General features: G+C 40.6%; 1 protein-coding gene across 1 annotated transcript in view; it reads left to right on the forward strand.

The window, feature by feature from the left end:
* timmdc1 (translocase of inner mitochondrial membrane domain containing 1) overlaps window positions 1-22,318 on the forward strand; it is a 159,451-nt gene that overhangs the window by 1,228 nt on the left and 135,905 nt on the right. Inside the window, exon 2 of the mRNA XM_079847970.1 lies at window positions 1,104-1,325. Coding sequence (XP_079704096.1) covers window positions 1,104-1,325 — 222 coding nt within the window. The remainder of the gene's footprint in view (window positions 1-1,103; window positions 1,326-22,318) is intronic.

The raw sequence follows: 22,318 nt of genomic DNA on the forward strand, positions 1-22,318 counted from the left end.
GAGAGAGTTATTCATTCATTCAAAATAATGTCTAGGGCGTAGACCCATCGTTCACATTTATCCCTCTAGGTTTTTGGCTTCGGGAAACGAATAAAGAATACATCCTTCATATGTGGACGGTCATAGTGTCTGGAGTCGTTTCTGCAAGTTACATAGCAGCAGTGTTTACTCGGCATGTTCTTATTTGAGGGATAACCGGCAGAAAACAAGCAGTACTAGCATGAATCATAAGCGAGCGCGCTTCTATGTTGACCCCCTTCCGGTTTACGTTGCTGACGTCACGCGGCCTTGCGGTCTAAAAATAGCACTCGTGCGGCACGCTATTACGTAATTTCTCAGACATTCCACGCCCCGACAAACGCGATTCAACAATAGGTAATCAGCGAAAGCAAGCGCTGAACAACGCCGACGAAGTGTCTGTGTTAAGGCCATAGACAGTATAAGAAAGGTTAAGGCCAATTCACACCGCGCCGACAGACGGCAACAGACACTTCATCTGGTTTTGTCGGATATGTGTATTTGTTACCCCTGTCGTGGTCTGTTTGCGTCTTTCGGAGCTTTGTTTCACCAATTGAACAAGCTGAATCGGAAAATGAGAAGTGACGTGTTGTAATCTGGTGACTGCCGACGTTGGTCTGCGTCTGAGGGTGCATTATGAATTAGCTATTTTGTATTCTTAATTCTCTGCTCTTGTTTAGAATTTTGTGTTCTACTTTTTGCCTACCTCCAAAGTAGCGTTCATGTTGTCTTTTTACTATGGTTTACTAATGATTTGATTTGAGTGCATTGGCGTGTCTTCGAATGTACGTTACGCCTGGCATAACTATGTCTTTCCTCCTTTGAAAGGGTAAATATCTCAGTGCACTCTTCCCAAACCTCCAACTCTTAATTAAAAAGTCACGCGGGCAGTTTTTTCCAGTAACACACCCTTTATTCCTCTGTGATGCAGAAACTCTTTTTTACAGCTGCGTTGCTTCAGGTGTTAAAATGCAGCCTGTCTGCATGAATCTCTGTCATAACCATAGGGCATGTATGTCAGTGTGGATGAAAGTGCATAAACACGATCTCATACCTCTGGCTTTGTTTCTCTCATTCATTGACAGCTCGTTGATGTGTACTGCAAGGTGGCAGGATTTATGTGGGGGGACAGATGCGAATGTACTTGGGGGCTCACATCTGGGTCCTCTCATGGCTCTTCTTGGGCTCCATCTTCCTCGTGTGTATGCGTCTGATAGTACCTCTGCACAGACCTTACCACAACACATAGGCAAGCCAGAGTCCCCTGACACAGGATGGGACCGCATCAAAGATCTTTTTAGCAGGGGGTGAGTATTAGTAATGTGTTCGCAATTCATCAACACAGGGTTGTAGTATATTTATCATTTAATGTCTGCATGATAAACTTCCCTTCCCTTTGGCAGCGACATCTCGGCTGCGACTGAAATCGCATTCTCTCTTGAGTAGGTACTTATTTTGAATAAGTAATTCACAACTGCTTACAAAGTATGTTCTATATAATGTGAAGAATGACTGTAATCTGGGCGTACTGCATTTGCCATGTTGTCATTATCATGTGACCTACCAGCGTCAGTTACATCGCTTTAAGGCTGGAATACGCTACATTACTTTTAAAATCTGAACAGATTTTTAAACGGTAGGCGTCTTACACTTGTCGACTTTTGTAAATGGTTAGAGAGAAAAGCTGGGCATCATACACCACACGACTGAGGATCATACACGACTACACTACAATACACTAAACAGAAACTCAACGCATTCTTTTGTGATTTTTCCGTATTTTTCGACCTGGGAGTGAAGTGAGCTGTGTTAACCCCACTGTGTGAATACTGAAACTGCTGCAAACAATTTCATGCATGGCATGCATAAGCTCGCGGCTCATTCTCCTATTATCTCAATACGATCAAGCGCCAAGCTCTTGATCCGTGATCTAGATGGTAAGTTTTTCCTTCTTTTTTTGACTTTACCCATTCTCGTAAGTCATCTCTATTTTTTCTCGATCTTTGTGACTTTGCACCCTTGATTTCCATTGTCTGGTCAGCGTATTATGACTGTATTATGTACAGTATGTATTAGCGATGCATCACACACTATGTGTTCTAAAATCGGCTCAAAATATCAAATGTGTTTTGATGTCCTCCGACTGGATGGAATCAAAGTCTGAAGCTAAAAAATCTGAGTCTGTGCCCATCATACACTACGTGATATTCTGTGAATTCTGTCAACTCCGAACGCACAAAATCTGCAGACTGGCACAGACATTTGGCAACTACTGCAAATCGGGGTAAAAATCTGAGCAAAAGTCATGTAGTGTATTCCAGCCTTTACTGCCATTCATTAAACCTCTCCTGTGGCCTCCATCATATGCACACTTCAAAATCTCGCAGGAAGTAGTAGGCCATCCTGTGAATTTGGACATACTTTTTGTCACATGCTGTTTTTCGCCTACTATAAAGTAGGGAGGTATATGATTGCGGATGCTCATCTCTTCTCAACCTGCCACCCACATTAGATCAGCAACAGCAAATGACAACGATCCAATCAATTCCTGATGGATAAAATCAAATCCCAACAATCTTTTCTTGTTCAAAAAGCCCTTTCACCCGAATATACGTCACAATAGGCAAGAAAAGGCTATCGCTGCTTCTGTTTCATGTTGACTTTAAAGCAGCTGTGTTTATATATTATATATACAGTGGGGAGAACAAGTATTTGATACACTGCCGATTTTGCAGGTTTTCCCATTTACAAAGCATGTAGAAGTCTGTAATTTTTATCATAGGTACCCTTCAACTGTGAATGACGGAATCTAAAACAAAAATCCAGAAAATCACATTGTATGATTTTTAAGTAATTAATTAGCATTTTATTGCATGACATAAGTATTATCCCTGATGTCCTTACACAGCTCTCTGGTCTTGGCCATTGTGGAGAGGTTGGAGTCTGTTTGATTGAGTGTGTGGACAGGTGTCTTTTATACAGGTAATGAGTGGAGAACAGGAGGGCTTCTTAAAGAAAAACTAACAGGTCTGTGAGAGCCGGAATTCTTACTGGTTGGTAGATGATCAAATACTTATGTCATGCAATAAAATGCAAATTAATTATTTAAAAATCATACAATGTGATTTTCTGGATTTTTGTTTTAGATTCCGTCTCTCACAGTTGAAGTGTACCTATGATAAAAATTACAGACCTCTACATGCTTTGTAAGTAGGAAAACCTGCAAAATCAGCAGTGTATCAAATACTTGTTCTCCCCGCTGTGTGTGTATACAGTGGTGGTCAAAATTGATGGCACCCCTGATAAATATGATAAAAAATGGCTGTAAAAAATAAATCTGCATTGTTTATCCTTTTGATCTTTCATTCAAAAAATTCACAAAAATCTAACCTTTCATTGAAGTAAAAGAATTGAAAGTGGGGGGGGAAATCACATTATAAAATAAATGTTTTTCTCCAAAACACGCTGGCCATAATTGTTGGCACCCTGTTATTAAATTCTTTTTGCAATCTCCTTTTGCCAAGATAACAGATCTGAGTTTTCTTCTATAATGCCTGATGAGTTTGGAGAATAACTGACAAGGGATCAGAGACCATTCCTTCATACAGAATCTCTCCAGATCCTTCAGTTCATGTTGGTGCTTCCTCTGTTCAGTTCACTCCACTCATCAGGTCAGGGAACTGGGACGGTCATGGTAGAAGCTTCATTTTGTGCTCAGTTACCCATTTTTGTGTTGATTTTGATGTCTGTTTTGGACCGTTGTCCTGATGGAAGATCCAACCACGGCCCATTATAAGATTTCTAGCAGAGGCCGTCAGGTTTTGATTTTTTATCTGTTGGTATTTGCTAGAATCCATAATATCATGTATCTGAACAAGAAGTCCAGGACCTCCAGCAAATAAATAGGCCCACAACATATAAGATCCAGCAGTATATTTAACCGTGGGCATGGGGTACTCTTCATCCCTGTTTGCACCGAACACATCTGGTGGGTTTGCTGGCAAAAAGCCCTTTTTTTAGTTTCATCTGACCACAGAATCCGGTCCCTTTTGAAGATCCAGTCATGTCTGACCACTGAATATGCTGGAGTTTGTTTTTGGAGGAGCGAGGAGGATTTTTCTTGAAACCCTCCCAAACAACATGTGGTGATGTAGGGGTTGTTTGATTTTTTTTTTTAGGCTTTCTGACCCCCAAGACTCAAGTAATCTCTGCAATTCTCCATTTATGATCCTTGGAGAGTCTTTGGCCACTCAAACTATCCTCCTCACCATCCATTTAGACAATATAGACACACGTCCTCTTCCTGGCAGATTCGTAACATCTTTAGTTGATTATAACTTCTTAAAGGGACACTCCACCCATTTGCATTAAGCTTTGCATTGTTAGAAACCCAGTCATACTATTGAATGGTCGTGCAACACTCTCTCATTTTCCCCTGAGACGGGAGAAATCCGTTATTTACCTCTTACACTTCCTCCTACAATGACGCAAAAATCGTCATTTTGCGTCATTGTAAGAGGAAGTGTAAGAGGGGGGGATTTCTGTTGAGACTACAAGCACTAGTTCCTCATCTTTCCCAGGGAGCGGGACCTGCTCACGCTACAGACCTATTACAGATCAGTGGGTGGGACTTTACTCTCTGAAACTGAAAGCAATATCCTCCATCTTGTTTGAAGCTAAGCTAACAGGCGCTGTGGAGACAGATGTAAAGTAATGACAATAGCGGAGGAGAGTGCTCAATATGATATAGAAGAAGAGGATTTCGTAAGTCTGATGCTTGAATCAGGTGTTTGTGGCTACCTTTACAAGCCGCATTATAGCGAAGAGCAGCCGAGGCAGAAGACCTGCCTGCCGCGGACGAGGAGCCCGGACTGGCTCGAGTTAGGGCGGACTGGTGGCGCCGGTGATCTCACTATGCAACTACGAACCGCTACGAACACAGAGATAGAGTCCGTCTGCGGCAAAGAATTTCAACGATGACAATTTCTCCTGGACGAAATCTCTGAATCAGACGAGGACACGGACGTTTGTGTTGAGAACTATCCTAGTTTCGCACCGCATATGTTCTGACTGAACATCCAGGTACCATGCAATAATTCACCTTTTCGAAAGAAATACAAACGAGGAGTAATGCACTAATGAGTTCGCCAACTAACTAGACATTTTGTGTGAATGTGAAATGAATTTCAAGCTCTGGTGGTAGCTAGCCTTGTTGACGGAAGAGTGATTTCTCTTATAGGCAGATATGCGCTTTCTGGATTAGTGGGAGTGGCTTGCGGAGCTGTGCAATGTGGTGCATTGTGGGAGTTGTTGTCTTTCATACAAATGCGTCCTGAAGTTATTTTTTGTCTTTCCTCGGTCACGAAGGCACCAAATTCAAAATTTATTTTACATTTCGACTACATATATGACCCACTTTAAATAAAAAACAATGTTCAAATGGGTGGAATGCCCCTTTAATTATTGCCCTGATGGTAAAAATGCGGATTTTTAATTCTTTAGCTATTTTCTTACAGTCACTTTCTATTTTATGATGCTCAACAATCTTTTGCTGCACATCAGAACTATATTCTTTAGTTTTACTCATTGTGATGGATGATTTGGCCTTTGTGTTTCCTCATATTTAAACTCCTGTGAAACAAGAAGTCATTGCTGGACAGTTTCATGTTCCTAGTCACCCTGGTGTGCTAAAAAAGGTAAATATTAATGGGAATATACTTCAGAGATATTTTTCTCATAAAAAATTCTAGGGGTGCCAACAATTGTGGCCGACGTGTTTTGGAGAAAAACATTTATTTCATAATGTGATTTACCCCCCAATTTCAATTATTTTACTTCAATGAAAGGTTCGATTTTTGCCAATTTTTTGAAGGATAGTACCTCTGCACAGACAATAAACAATGCAGATTTATTTATATATATATACTGTATATATACAGGGTGGGCCATTTATATGGATACACCGTAATAACATGGGAATGGTTGGTGATATTAAAGGCCGTGTTGCAGGTTTTTTTTTTCATCGAATTTGTGCTATTTACTTGTTGGTAATAAACATTTAAACTGTTATCCATTGTATTTTATGTCGTTGAGTATCACAAAGCGGAATATAATACGAAAAAGTAGAGCGGTTTGCAACGACTCTCCTTTCCCCCACAATGCCATTACGTCACGTTGGGGAGAGAATTTACCAAAGCCCGCGGCCCGCATTGAGAGTGACTAGAGAGACGAGTAGCAGACGAGAGTATTCAGATAACGTTAGCGCAGATTATAGATAAATAAATAGATATAGATAGACAGACAGATAAATAGATAGATAGATAGGCTAGTATAGAGAGATAGGCAGACAGCCAGATAGCATAACGTTAGCAATAGCATAGATAGCTAGCAGCTAAATAGATAAATATATAGAAATATATAACGTTAGGTAGATTGACAATGGTGAACTACTGTTTGTGCTGGGTGTAAAAACTCTGGATGCTGAGTGAGGCACGTCACATCTGGTCGCGGGGTGAGCTCGACCAGCGACCAAAACACACTCACTTCCCTACAGCACAACAAGCTTTCCAACACAGTTTCCATGGGACGGCACCGCCGCCGGCGCCCACACAAGCACCTGCCAAACACAGCGACAGACACGCGGCGGCTACGTTTGCAACAACATTTTCACCGGAGGAAGAGATAAACGCTTAGAAACACCCATATAGCTAGCATGATGCCTTCTATTTCTAGATGAAAAGAAAAAAAAAGTGTGGTTATTGTGCACTGCTGCTCGTAGACTAGCTCCAGTGCTCATTGCTGCGTTGTTAAATGATAGCAACTCACCAGAACACTTCACCAACTCTCCACTCATTCTCCTCGGACCATGCATTTAATTATTAAGTATTTACGACATTGTGGTGGCGTTTAATTGCGTTCAACTCGTAAATACGATCTATACGAGATGGCTTGAACGCACCATAATACTAGGCTGAGGCTACCTTTTCTCCACTTCTCCCCAACGTGACGTCATCACCGAGTTGCGTAAAAAAACTGTTAATACCAAAAACGTAAAAAACTGGTCTTTAAGGCCATTTTTGGGACATTTTAAAAATGATACACATATCTTGAGTGATTTATGTACCCATTAATCGACAGTGGTTGTTAACCTGCAACATGGCCTTTAAAGTCCTGTTTGTGGACTTCTAAATGGCCACCATGGTCACCACCCATCTTGAGGAGTTTGCCCCCTCACATATACTAATGTGCCACAAACAGGACTTTAATATCACCAACCATTCCCATGTTATTACGGTGTATCCATATAAATGGCCCACCCTGTATATATATATATATATATTAGGGGTGTGCAAAGCAGCCGGTATTTGTATCTGTATTTGTATTTGTTGAGGGGGGAAAAGTATTTGTATTTGTATTCGAGTAAAATTCAAAATAGGTGTAAAAATCCATTTTTTTTTTGCGTTACACTTCTAATTTACGTTATAGTGTAAGTATTCTTTAATTATATCCATTATAATAATTATGGATATGCAATATTGGTTGATGTTTTTCCATAAATCCAGCAATGAACATGTAACAAGGAACGTCATTGAAAAGAAAATAACATAACAGCCATTACCTACGTTAACATTATTCTGTCAACAGCCTATTGTCTAAATTACCGAGCTAACAGAGCTACTAGTGTTGTCACGGTACCAAAATTTCAGTATTCGGTACCAATACCAGTGAAAATCCACGGTTCTCGGTACCAATTTCGGTACCAAAGCTTAATTTAGATTAAATTTACATATATTAAAGTGTATATCACGGTTACAAAGATGGAAACTGTAGTATTAAAAACACTTTACAATAAGATTCAATTTGTTAGATAACATTAGATAAAATGACCTAACAATAAACAATAGTTATATACTGTCGCAATTATTCTCCTTGGGGTTCATTTAAAAATACATTTTTAAAATCAAAAGTTAACATTATTTATGTTAACATTATTTAATGCACAATGACTGAAGTGAACAAACATGACCAATCAAGTGTTTGTATTAAATAACATTCACAAACATGAATTAATGTTGTAAAAATATATTGTTCACTCAATGTGTTGATGTTAGATGCGCATTAAGTAATGTTAATGAATGGTATCTTATTGTAGTGTTACCAAATACAGGAGATAAAACGTGTTTTATTTGACTTGACTGTACTTTTATTTAATCCAAAACTGCATTCATATTTAATTTAAAAAGGGCTTTTTAAACCTGCTAAGAGTTATCCAGCCAAGAATAAGCCTAGAACAGCTTTTCTGATGGACTGATATTAATGACATGATGACGGCTTTTTATTTCATTTCTCATCTAGCTTTCATTGAGCCTGAATACACCATTCCAACAAGAAAGACAATCACCAACAGAGTAGAAAAAAATGCATGGTGAAAGCGCAACTGATCTGCGCGGCTGTTTAGCGAGGGCACGTACAGTGTCATTGACCACAGATTCGTGGACGGTAGAGATGCGCGGATGGACTATTATTTCATCCGCAACCGCATCACAAAACTCATCATCCGTCCGCCATCCATCCACACCAACGTTTTTGACCAATTTTCAAAACCGCACCCGCCCGCCATCCGCTGATTGGTGTATACCAGTGATGCGCGGGTTGATCCAAAATGAGCGGGTGCCTGCGGTCACCCGCGGGTTACGAGTCATCCAAAAATATTTTTAATGATATTCGGGTCGTGGTCGGTCCGGTCGTTTGAAATTAAGATGCCAATTAAACCTTTGTAATTTATATAGTACTAGACACAATTTTCTATGAAATACATAGGCCTACACTTTATTGGCTGAATAATTGGTGCGAGGATGACGCACAAGCTCAGTCTGCAGGTAGAGATGGAGGCGGCAAGAGAAAAGGTAAAGACTGGGGAGTGGAAGCTCAGCAAATACACAAATAGAAAGAGCAAAGTGTGGGAGACATTTGCCGAAATAATGAAAGATGATGACCAAAGTGCTGGCTTTGTCATGTGTACTTCTTGCGATGCTATTTACACATTTGATAACCACAAAACTGGCACGACCAAACAGGCACGGCGCCAGGATTCCAGTTTTGGATGGTCCAGACCAATTGTGGGTGGGCCTTAAATTAAAAACGTTAAATAAAAAAATAAAATAAAACGTTATCCAATCACTGCTTAACCTAATAAAAAATATTGACTAATATAGCCTACAGTTATATTATCTGTGCGTATACATAATATAGATTTTAATAGCTTGATGCTCTTTAAATATTTTGTTGCATTTTCTAACATGGTTCTGACCAAAGAAGAGCGCTTTGGAATCTCCATTACGCATCATACCTGGGCTGCATTTTCCGATAACATTGTCTCTTAGTGCGCTACGAAGACTCTTAAGGTATAACTTAACTAAAGGTATACTACCACTAAAGGTATATCATTGCTAGGCGTCTTCAGGGCTATCATCCATTCGCGAGGCAGAGGCGCTGAAAGGCAGAGGTGCTGGCGCCCTCCTAGCAACGGCGCTGTTTGTGGTAAAACATGATTTTGACGACTTCATTAAGTTTTGTTTTATAGAAAACTCTTTTTAAAAGATTTTCGTTTTGTATAAATTGTATCTTAATTTTGATCAATGTTGTATCAATCAATTGCCTGTATTTAATAAATAAGAAGCAAATATATAGCAGAGGCGCCGGCACGATCACTTGCATTGCATGTGAACTGGAGGGCGCCGAAACTCAGCTTGTGCCTCACAGATTTGAGAAATATAGGCTATATATTACAGAAAGCTTGAAATGTCTACTTTTAAACGAAAATATTCAAACCAAAATAAATAGGCTACTCTCTGATTATGTAATCCATATGAAATCTGCATTTCTCTCTGCCGTTCATGGCGAGTCCGCAATCTCCGCATCGTCAACTTCATCTTTGCAGCGACACAGAAAACACCAGTTTATTACTAAACAATTAAATGTCTCCTTGCTAATTTAGACACATTCATAATCATTACTTTAACCGGTTCTTTGTGGCAAGCTTTATGCGTGCGGTCATAACGCTTATTATCCTGTAGGCTATAGCCTATTTAAGTAATTAAATTAATATAAAGGGGCAATTTGTCCACGAATGGCTTAAATGAACAACTACTAGTCGACTAGAAAAAAAAAATTAGTCGGAGGCAGCCCTTATTCCACATATTTTTGAACCAGCAGGCCATTCTGGGTTGAGCGAGCGACCCTGCGGAATGAGTGAGCGGAGCGGAATATTCAGAAATGCGCTCTCCGCTCACGAGCTCTGATCGGAACAAACCCGAACCTCCCCAGCAAACACAGAACGTTGGCGCAACGTACCCAACCTTCTAACAACGTTTTAACAACATGGCCAAAAGGTTACTATACTACGTTGTGTGGTGAAGGTTGTTACAGCGTTGTCACAATGTTGACATTGAACCACCATTCAGGGCCATTGCTTAAGGTTGTGCCTTGGGTGTCTGGACAACCACTGGACAACATAATGTACTCGTCACTGCCTTGAAGCGCGAAAATCAGCCTTTTGAATTTCAACTGATTGTTGGGCCGTCTCATTCTTCATCAAGCAAGCTATGTGAGAGTTGCGTTTAATTTACTTCAGCTAAATATATGTAATTATTCAAACACAACCTACAACTTCCTTATCTGATGTAGCATTTTTTTTAACATCATCTGGTCAGGTATGACAAATATTTAACTTTATGCCAAAAGTATGAAGCCAAAATGACTGAGTAATTGATTGCAGCACTCATTGAACAGGCAGCGACGCGTAGCCTATTGGTGCACGTTAATGTTTTTTACTGAACTGAGCTGAACTTGCGCAGAATCATCAAAATAGACATAACCAGCTTTTTAAAATTGTTTTTAAAACTAAACATTTATACTATTTTAGTACAAATTATGAGCTTATTGACGATTTTTTATAATTCTTGACAAAATTAGAATATATTAAGTTATATTAAGATGCTACGATGAGCATTTACTTCTTTTAAAAAATGCGGGTCAGGAAGCGGGTCGGGTACAATATTTTCTTTTTCTTTTTTTGCGGTCCGAGTTGCGGGCGGGTTAGTTGAAAACGTCGGTCGGGTGCGGTTTGTTTATACATTGACACGCGCATCGCTGGTGTATACATATATTTTTCATTTGATTGGTTCAACCGCCCACCACCCACCCCAATTTAATTAAAATATTATTTTTCGTCACGTCATCCGCCTGATCCACGGTTTATCCGTGGAGTCCGCGGCTGTAACCGCCAACCGCGCATCTCTAGTGGACGGCACTGACAAATTAATAATATGTTACGATCACTTGCCATTACATGCTTAACTGGGAGATGAAGGGTGCCGTTCTGCAGACCAAAGCCATGCCAGAGCGACACAGGGCTGAAAATCTGGCACTTGTTATTTCTAATGCTAGAGACCAGTGGGGGCTAACTGGAAAGGTCACAGCCTGCGTGCATGACAATGCCAAAAACATGTTTTTTGCCAACTCTAACGATGAACTTGAATGGGACTCACAGCCCTATTTCGCACTCAAACTTCAACTTGCAATAAACAATGGTTTCAAACTACCAAACATAAAACTTCATTTAACATAGCTGCTAATCGCCTAGTTTCCCATTTCCATCACAGCACAGTTGCAACACAAGCACTAAAGCAAAAGCAACATTTCCAGACCATACCTGAGCATAAGTTAGTGCAGTCTTGTAAGACGAGGTGGAATTCGGTATATGACCAACCAACCAGAATACCCTAGCAACCACCTAGCAACAGTATAGCAACCACCCAGAACACCCTAGCAACTGCCTAGCAACACCCTAGCAACTGCCTAGCAACACCCTAGCAACCACCCAGAAAACCCTAGCAACCGCCTAGCAACCACCAAAAATACCTTAGCAACACAATAGCAACCACCCAGAACACCCTAGCAACCGCCTAGCAACCACCCAGAACACCTTAGCAACCCACTAGAAAACCCCCAACAACTTTTTAACTTTAAACTACTTTAAACTTTAAACTAATTTAAACTTTAAACTACTCTAAACTTCAATCTAATTTAAACTTTAAACTACATTAAACTTTAAACTAATTTAAACTCCAAACTATTTTAAACTTCTTCAAACTTTCTGGTCCGGCTTTCTCAAGCCAACTTAAAGTTTGTCTCGACAAACTTTTTAATCTAGTTAAGTTGGCTTGAGAGAGCCAACTTACTGATATTGTACTTAAACTTATTAAGTTGGCTTGAGAGAGCCAACTTACTGAAATCCTATTTAAACTTATTAAGTTGGCTTGAGAAAGCCAACTTACTGAAATCCTATTTAAACTTATTATTATTATTATTATTATTATTAAGTTGGCTTGAGAGAGCCAACTTACTGAAATCCTATTTAAACTTATTATTAGTGGTGCTTGCTGAAAGCAAGGCATCACTAGTGTTCTCTTGCATACTTATTATTATTATTATTAGTGGTGCTTTTTAAAAGCATTACTATTGTTATTGCTCATACTTATTATTATTAGTGGTGCTTGCTGAAAGCAAGGCATCACTATTGTTATTGCTCATACTTATTATTCTTATTAGTGGTGCTTTTTTGAAAGCATCACTATTGTTATTGCTCATACTTATTAATGGTGCTTGCCAAAGGCAAGGCATCATTAGTGTTCTCTTGCATACTTATTATTAGTGGTGCTTGCTGAAAGCAAGGCATCACTATTGTTATCCTCCATACTTATTATTATTAATGGTGCTTGCTGAAAGCAAGGCATCATTAGTGTTCTCTTGCATACTTATTATTAATGGTGCTTGCCAAAGGCAAGGCATCATTAGTGTTCTCTTGCATACTTATTATTCTTCTTCTTATTAGTGGTGCTTGCTGAAAGCAAGGCATCACTATTGTTATTGCTCATACTTATTATTAGTGGTGCTTGCTGAAAGCAAGGCATCACTATTGTTATTGCTCATACTTATTAGTGGTGCTTGCTGAAAGCAAGGCATCACTATTGTTATTGCTCATACTTATTATTAGTGGTGCTTGCTGAAAGCAAGGCATCACTATTGTTATTGCTCATACTTATTATTATTAGTGGTGCTTGCTGAAAGCAAGGCATCACTATTGTTATTGCTCATACTTATTATTCTTATTAGTGGTGCTTTTCAAAGCAACACTATTGTTATTGCTCATACTTATTCTGGACCAAAGTTTGGCGCGTAACTCGCCCCACACCGTTTGTCTCAGACCCCTGAGTGAGGTGTCAAATCGACCGGCTCATTTAGGAGAGGTGTGCTATATCTTTTCTAAGCGATCGGGTGTACGATGTTCGCACAGCGGACGAAAAAGCGGCCAAAAAAGTCCCATTGACTTAACATTGGGCATTCCAAAAAATTCAAATCCAAACCGACTTTTTCACACACACAGACACAAAGGGCCTGACACCCCTGCGTCTCTCCCTCTCTCTCTCCCTCAGAGGATTTATATTATCAAGCAACCAATAAGTAATGGCCTAAAATCTTCATAGCCACACCCTAGCAACCAGTTACAGCACCCTAGCAACCACTAAGAGCTCCCTAGCAACCACCCTAAACCAATAAAAAAAAAAAAAAAATTTTTTTAAAGCAATATCACACTCGTAGCCTTGCGATATTGCTCCATGCTTGTGCCTATTTGGTCATAGTGGCCGTACTGAAGGCACTCTGTAAAAACTATAAAAACTCCATAGTAACCATCTTTGACAACTACCAACCACCTAGTAACACCATAGCAACTAACAAAAATACCTTAGCAACCAACTGAACACCATAGCAACTGCCTAGCAATGCTCTAGCATCCACCCAGAATACCATAGCAACTGCCTAGCAACCACCCAGAACACCCTAGCAACTGCCTAGCAACGCCCTAGCATCCACCCAGAATACCATAGCAACTGCCTAGCAACACCATAGCAACCACCCAGAACACCCTAGCAACCACCTAGCAACGCCCTAGCAACCACCAAGAATACCCTAGCAACGCCCTAGCAACCACCAAGAATACCCTAGCAACTGCCTAGCAACCACCCAAAACACCTTAGCAACTACCTAGCAACACCATAGCAACCACCCAGAACACCCTAGCAACCACCTGGCAACAGCATCTTGCTAAAAACATGCTAGCAACATGCTAATCATGCTAGCATCATGCTAGCAACATGCTAATTAAGCTAGCATCATGCTAACATCTAGCTAAAAACATGCTAATCAAGCTAATATCATGCTAGCAACATGCTAATCATGTGAGCATCTAGCTAAAAACATGATGGCAAAATGCTAATCATGCTAGCATCTTGTTAAAAGCATGGTAGCAACATGCTAATCATGCTAGCATCATGCTACCAATATGCTAATCATGTTAACAACATGCTAATCATGCTAGCATCATTCTAACAACATGTTAATCATAGTAAATCATGCTGGAATGTGGTAAATAATCTTAGAAACATGGTAACTCGTGGTAAATAATGCTAAAACGTGGTATATCATGGTATCACAACATGGTAATTGTGTTAGCATCTGTCCAGTGGCGAATTTTGCCACTGCAAGCACCACTTCACATTTTCTTCAGGAAATGTACATTCTAGTTAATGGTGCTTGCTGAAAGCAAGGCATCATTAGTGTTCTCTTGCATACTTATTAGTGGTGCTTGCTGAAAGCAAGGCATCACTATTGTTATTGCTCATACTTATTATTATTAGTGGTGCTTTTCAAAGCAACACTATTGTTATTGCTCATACTTATTCTGGACAAAAGTTTGGCGCGTAACTCGCCCCACACCGTTTGTCTCAGACCCCTGAGTGAGGTGTCAAATCGACCGGCTCATTTAGGAGAGGTGTGCTATATCTTTTCTAAGCGATCGGGTGTACAATGTTCGCACAGCGGACGAAAAAGCGGCCAAAAAAGTCCCATTGACTTAACATGGGGAGTTCTAAAAACATTTGAATCCCAACTGTCGTTTTCACACACACAGACTCCAAAGGGCCTGACAGCCCTGCGTCTCTCCCTCTCTCTCTCCCTCAGAGGATTTATATTATCAAGCAGCCAATAAGTAATGGCCTAAAATATTCTTAGCCACACCCTAGCAACCAGTTACAGCACCCTAGCAACCACTAAGAGCTCCCTAGCAACCACCCTAAACCAAAAAAAAATTTTTTTTTGTATTTTTTAAAGCAATATTACACTCGTGGCCTTGCGATATCGCTCAATGCTTGTGCCTATTCGGCCATAGGCACGAGGCCGCAGGCCGAGTGCCGTACTGAAGGCACTCGCAACCACCCAGAACACCCTAGCAACTGCCTAGCAACCACCCAGAACACCTAGCAACTGCCTAGCAACCACCCAGAACACCCTAGCAACTGTCTAGCAACCACCCAGAACACCCTAGCAACTGCCTAGCAATGCCTAGCATCCACCCAGAATACCATAGCAACTGCCTAGCAACACCCTAGCAACCACCAAGAATACCCTAGCAACTGCCTAGCAACCACCCTGAACCCTCTAGCAAAGGCACTCGCAACCACCCAGAACACCCTAGCAATTGTTTTTTTACAATTTTTTAAAGCAATATTACACTCGTGGCCTTGCGAAATCGTTCCATGCTTGTGCCTATTCGGCCATAGGCACGAGGCCGCAGGCCGAGTGCCGTACTGAAGGCACTCGCAACTAGTGGTCGACCGATATGGGATTTTTAATGGCCGATGCCGATGCCGATATTGAGAAAGCAATCTGGCCGATTGGCCGATATGAGGCCGATACAATACATGTGAATACAGTAAATGAGAGACATGAATATTGGTGAAACTAAATGAACATTTATTGTACATACTATTTATGCAAAATTCTTTTTGCAATAAAAAATATTTACTAAGAAATTAAAATGTAAACAAAAAGCTAAGGTAACACTTCAATAAATAAAGTTTTAGTGCAACTAAAACTATTTATTTGTAACCTGCAGTAAGCAGCAGTCATTTTTTCAGTCACATAAATAATTACTGCTGCTTACTGCAGGTTACAACAAATAACATTTATCATTAATGAACCAATCTAAAGAATATTCATAATGACAAAATAGTATGTGAGATTACATACATTTTATGTACAACATAGTTAAATATAAATCTCACATAGTTTATTTACACTATTTACTTTAAAATAGTTTAAATAGTTCAACCTTTTTTTAAGGTTGTTTTACTTCAAGTATATTTAAATAATAATGATTTATGTGTTTAGTTTTGCTTGTGTGTTTCTTTAAAAAGTTGCAAGCCGTCACATGTATTTGCATGACATAACGTTACATGAACATATGAAAATGTATACTACACACGATATTACGCCAATCATGGATAAATAAATACAGTAGATAGTGAATAACATTTTCAAGGATTTATTTTCAAACGTAATATTATTACATAGTGTTCTCTTCTCATCCACCTCACGCGACCAACTGATCTGTAATGAACGCGACCCAGCTTTTCCGTGCACGCGAGTCCGTTGGAAAACAGCGTCTAGTTTAAATGAACCCGAGAACAACGCGCGTATCTGAGGAACAGCCAGTCACAGGATTTTTGACTGTTTGTGAGGTAAAATGTTTTCAGTTGTGTTTGAATTCGTTTATATCACATCTGTGACCCCCACTGGAGCTACCGCTGGGCTGCGGATCTGACATATCATGGTACTGTTTGAATAGACTCTGCTGCACGCCGGAGTGTTTTTGTGTGTAACACAATGTAGCGTCAGGTTAGAAAGCGAATGCGAATGGTCATTTACTGTGTCTGTCAGATGTCTGCTTCACTTCTGAGTGGCTTGTTTTACGGTGCTGGGCGGAGCAGAGCGAGTGTATTCAGTTCATTCACGCTCGCTCTGTTCGCGTCAGTGGAAAAAAGCGCGAATGCACAGTCACAAACTGTTTTGAAATATATCGGCCAAACGGAAAGATTTATCGGCCGATGCCGATATCTAAAAAATTCCAAATATCGGCCGATATATCGGCCTCGGCGATATATCGGTCGACCACTACTCGCAACCACCCAGAGCACCTAGCAACTGCCTAGCAACCACCCAGAACACCTAGCAACTGCCTAGCAACCACCCAGAACACCCTAGAAACTGTCTAGCAACCACCCAGAACACCCTAGCAACTGCCTAGCAACACCCTAGCAACCACCAAGAATACTCTAGCAACTGCCTAGCAACCACCCTGAACCCTCTAGCAACCGCCTAGCAACCACCCAGAACACCCTAGCAACCGCCTAGCAACACCACAGCAACCACCCAGAACACCATAGCAACCACCCAGAACCCCCTAGCAACCGCTTAGCAACACCACAGCAACCACCCAGAATACCCTAGCAACCGCCTAGCAACTCCATGGCAACCACCCAGAATACCCTAGCAACTGTCTAGCAACTCCCTAGCAACCACCCAGAATACCCTAGCAACCACCTAGCAACACCATAGCAACCACTTAGAATACCCTAGCAACACCCTAGCAACACCCTAGCAACCACCAAGAACACCATAGCAACCACCCAGAACACCCTAGCAACCGCCTAGCAACACCATAGCAACCACCCAGAATACCCTAGCAACCGCCTAGCAACACCATAGCAACCACTCAGAATACCCTAGCAACTGCCTAGCAACGCCCTAGCAACCACCGAGAATACCCTAGCAACCACCTAGAACCACCATAGCAACCACCCAGAATACCCTAGCAACCGCCTAGCAACACCATAGCAACCACCCAGTAAACCACCCTAGCAACCGCCTAGCAACACCATAGCAACCACCCAGAAAACCCTAGCAACTGCCTAGCAACACCATAGCAACCACCCAGAACACCCTAGCAACCACCTAGCAAAGCCCTAGCAACCACACAGAACACCCTAGCAACACCTTAGCAACCACCTGAACAACATGAATAAGCCATATCTCAGCACCAGAACATCGTACAGACATGTTTGTTGGCTTGTATGCAATCATGTACCAAACTCTAGCAACCGAGTGGCGAGTTTTGCCACTGCAAGCACCACTTCACATTTTCTTCAGGAAATGTACATTCTAGTTAGTGGTGCTTGCTGAAAGCAAGGCATCACTATTGTTATCCTCCATACTTATTATTATTTATTTTTTTTATTCCACTTTTTTTTCGGCGCGTAACTCGCCCCGCACCGTTTGTCACAGAATGTCACATGAATGAGGTGTCAAATCGACCGGCTCATTGAGGAGAGGTGTGCTATGACTTTTATAAGCGATCGGGGGTACGGTGTTCGCCCCAGGGGCGAAAAACGGGCCGAAAAAAACGCATAGACTTAACATTGCAAAAAACTTTGACGAGTCATAGCTCTGAGCGAGGATGTCGCAGAAACATGTAATTTGCCACATTTGAAGAGGCTGACAGGCTCTGTAAGAACATACATCACAATGGGGTAAAAGTTGCACCCCTGGGGGGCAGGAGCTGCCCAAAGTTGCCCCATTGACTTACTATGGGGAAGAAACGTCCCATGAAACACACATGCTTTTCCTACTATGGTAAATTGCATAGGGATTTTGTATTGCACATAGCTCTGGATCACAATGTCATAGAGACAAGGGGGCGGTCTCATTTCTCTCAGATGACCAATCAGTCTCTTAGGATCATTGTGAAGCTATCAAGCCATGCCCTAGCAACCATTTAGAGCACCTTAGCAACAAGTCCCATAGACTTCCATTGAAAGAGATAAAAGGGATATCTCCGGACTGAATTGTCATAGAAAAATGGGGGTGGTCTCATTTGACTCGGGGGCAGCAAAAAGCCAGTCATGAATCACCTCAACACCTCCTAACCCCTCCCTAGCAACCATTGTCGAGCAACTTAGCAACCAAAATCCAAAGAGGGATATCTTATATTCTGAATGTCACAGAGGCATGGGAGTTGGTTTATATCATTCATAATGACAAGAAGCCTTTGCAGTTTCATCATTGGCAGCTGTCAAGCAACTCCATAGCAACCAAACAGGTTACCCTAGCAACCAAAATTCAAAGAGGGATATCTTCCACTCTGAATGTCACAGAGGCATGGGAGTTGGTTTATATCATTCATACTGACAAGCAGCCTTTGGAGTTTCATGATTGGAAGCTGCCAAGCCACTCCCTAGCAACCAAACAGAGTACCCTAGCAACCAACATCCAAAGAGGGATATCTTCCACTCTGAATGTCATAGAAGCATGGGAGTCGGTTTATATCATTCATAATAACAAGAAGCCTTTGCAGTTTCATCATTAGCAGCTACCAAGCAACTCCATAGCAACCAAACAGAGTACCCTAGCAACCAAAATCCAAAGAGGGATATCTTCCATTCTGAATGTCACAGAGGCATGGGAGTTGGTTTATATCATTCATAGTGACAAGAAGCCTTTGGAATTGCATCATTGGCAGCTGCCAAGTAACTCCATAGCAACCAAACAGAGTACGCTAGCAACCAAAATCCAAAGAGGCATATCTTCCATTCTGAATGTCGCAGAGGCATGGGAGTTGGTTTATATCATTCATAGTGACAAGAAGCCTTTGGAGTTTCATGATTGGCAGCTGACAGGCTACTCGCTAGCAACCAAATAGAGTACCCTAGCAACTGTTTAGCAAAACGTATATCTCTGCATCAGAACATCGTATAGAGATGGGAGTTGGCTCATTAGTTTCAGTTGGAAAACAGTCTGTAAATATCAACCTGGTAACTGTGTGTTCACACCCTAGCAACCATTTAGAGCCACCTAGCAACCATATTGCAACACATAGAAGCCATATTTCAGCTCCACAAAATCGTACAGACATGGTTGTTGGCTCGTATGCAATCATGTACAACACCCTAGCAACCGAGTGGCGAGTTTTGCCACTGCAAGCACCACTTCACATTTTCTTCAGGAAATGTACATTCTAGTTCTTCTTATTATTATTCCACACAAAGTTTGGCACGTAACTCGTCCCGCACCGTTTGTCACAGATCCATGAATGAGGTGTCAAATCGACCGGCTCATTGAGGAGAGGTGTGCTATGACTTTTATAAGCGATCGGGGGTGCGGTGTTCGCCCCAGGGGCGAAAAAGCGGCCAAAAAAGTCCCATTGACTTAACATTGCAACAAACTTTGAGCACTCGGAGCGAGGATTTCGCAGAAACGTGTGATTTGCCACATTTGAAGAGGCTAACATGCTCTGTAAGAACATACCTCACAATGGGGTAAAAGTTGCACGCCTGGGGGGCAGGAGCTGCCCAAAGTTACCCCATTGACTTACTATGGGGAAGGAACGTCCCGTGAAACACACATGCTTTTCCCACTATGGTAAATTGCATAGGGATTTTCTATTGAACGTAGCTCTGGATCACAGTGTCATAGAGACAAGGGGGCGGGCTCATTTTACTCAGACGACCAATCAGTCTCTCAGGCTCATTGTGAAGCTATCAAGCCACGCCCTAGCAACCATTTAGAGCCCCTTAGCAACAAGTCCCATAGACTTCCATTGAAATAGATCAAAGGGATATCTCCAGACTGAATTGTCATACAAACACGAGGGTGGTCTCATTTGACTCGGGGCAGCAAACGGCCAATCATGAATCACCTCAACACTTCCTAGCCCCTCCATAGCAACCATTGTCGAGCACCTTAGCAACCAAAATCCAAAGACGGATATCTTCCATTCTGAATGTCACAGAGGCATGGGAGTTGGTTTATATCATTCAAAGTGTCAAGAAGCCTTTGCAGTTTCATCATTGGCAGCTGTCAAGCAACTCCATAACAACCAAAAAGAGTACCCTAGCAACCGTTTAACAAAACGTATATCTCTGCATCAAAACATAGTATAGAGATGGGACTTGGCTCTTTTGACTAAATCATGGTAAACTATGGTAAATCATCCTAGAATCATAGTAAATCATACTAAAACATGGTAAAGCATGGTATACTATAGTAAATCATAGTAAACTATGGTAAATCATGGTAAACTATGGTAAATCATGCTAGAATCATAGTAAATCATACTTGAACATGGTAAATCATGGTATACTATAGTAAATCATGGTAAACTATAGTAAATCGTGGTAAATCATGGTAAACTGGTAAATCATGGTAAACTGATAAATCATGCTAGAATCAGTAAATCATACTTGAACATGGTATATCATGGTATACTATAGTAAATCATGGTAAACTATGGTAAATCGTTGTAAATCATGGTAAACTATGGTAAATCATGCTAGAATCAGTAAATCATACTTGAACTTGGTAAATCATGGTATACTATAGTAAATCATGGTAAACTATAGTAAATTATGGTAAATCGTGGTAAACTATGGTAAATCATGGTAAACTATGGTAAATCATGCTAGAATCAGTAAATCATACTTGAACATGGTATATCATGGTATACTATAGTAAATCATGGTAAACTATGGTAAATCGTGGTAAATCATGGTAAACTATGGTAAATCATGGTAAACTATGGTAAATCATGCTAGAATCAGTAAATCATACTTCAACATGGTAAATCATGGTATACTATAGTAAATCGTGGTAAATCGTGGTAAATCGTGGTAAACTATGGTAAATCATGGTAAACTATGGTAAATCATGCTAGAATCAGTAAATCATACTTGAACATGGTAAATCATGGTATACTATAGTAAATCATGGTAAACTATAGTAAATTGTGGTAAATCATGGTAAACTATGGTAAATCATGGTAAACTATGGTAAATCATGCTAGAATCAGTAAATCATACTTGAACATGGTAAATCATGGTATACTATAGTAAATCATGGTAAACTATAGTAAATCATGGTAAATCATGGTAAACTGCTAAATCATGGTAAACTATGGTAAATCATGCTAGAATCAGTAAATCATACTTGAACATGGTAAATCATGGTATACTATAGTAAATCATGGTAAACTATAGTAAATTGTGGTAAATCATGGTAAACTATGGTAAATCATGGTAAACTATGGTAAATCATGTTAGAATCAGTAAATCATACTTGAACATGGTAAATCATGGTATACTATAGTAAATCATGGTAAACTATAGTAAATCGTGGTAAATCATGGTAAACTATGGCAAATCATGCTAGAATCATAGTAAATCATACTTGAACATGGTAAATCATGGTATACTATAGTAAATCTGGTAAACTATGGTAAATTGTGGTAAATCATGGTAAACTATGGTAAATCATGGTAAACCATGCTAGCAACGTGGTAAAACAAGCT

The sequence above is a fragment of the Squalius cephalus genome (genome assembly GCF_949319135.1).
Source record: "Squalius cephalus genome assembly, chromosome: 2".
Lineage (NCBI taxonomy): Eukaryota > Metazoa > Chordata > Actinopteri > Cypriniformes > Leuciscidae > Squalius > Squalius cephalus.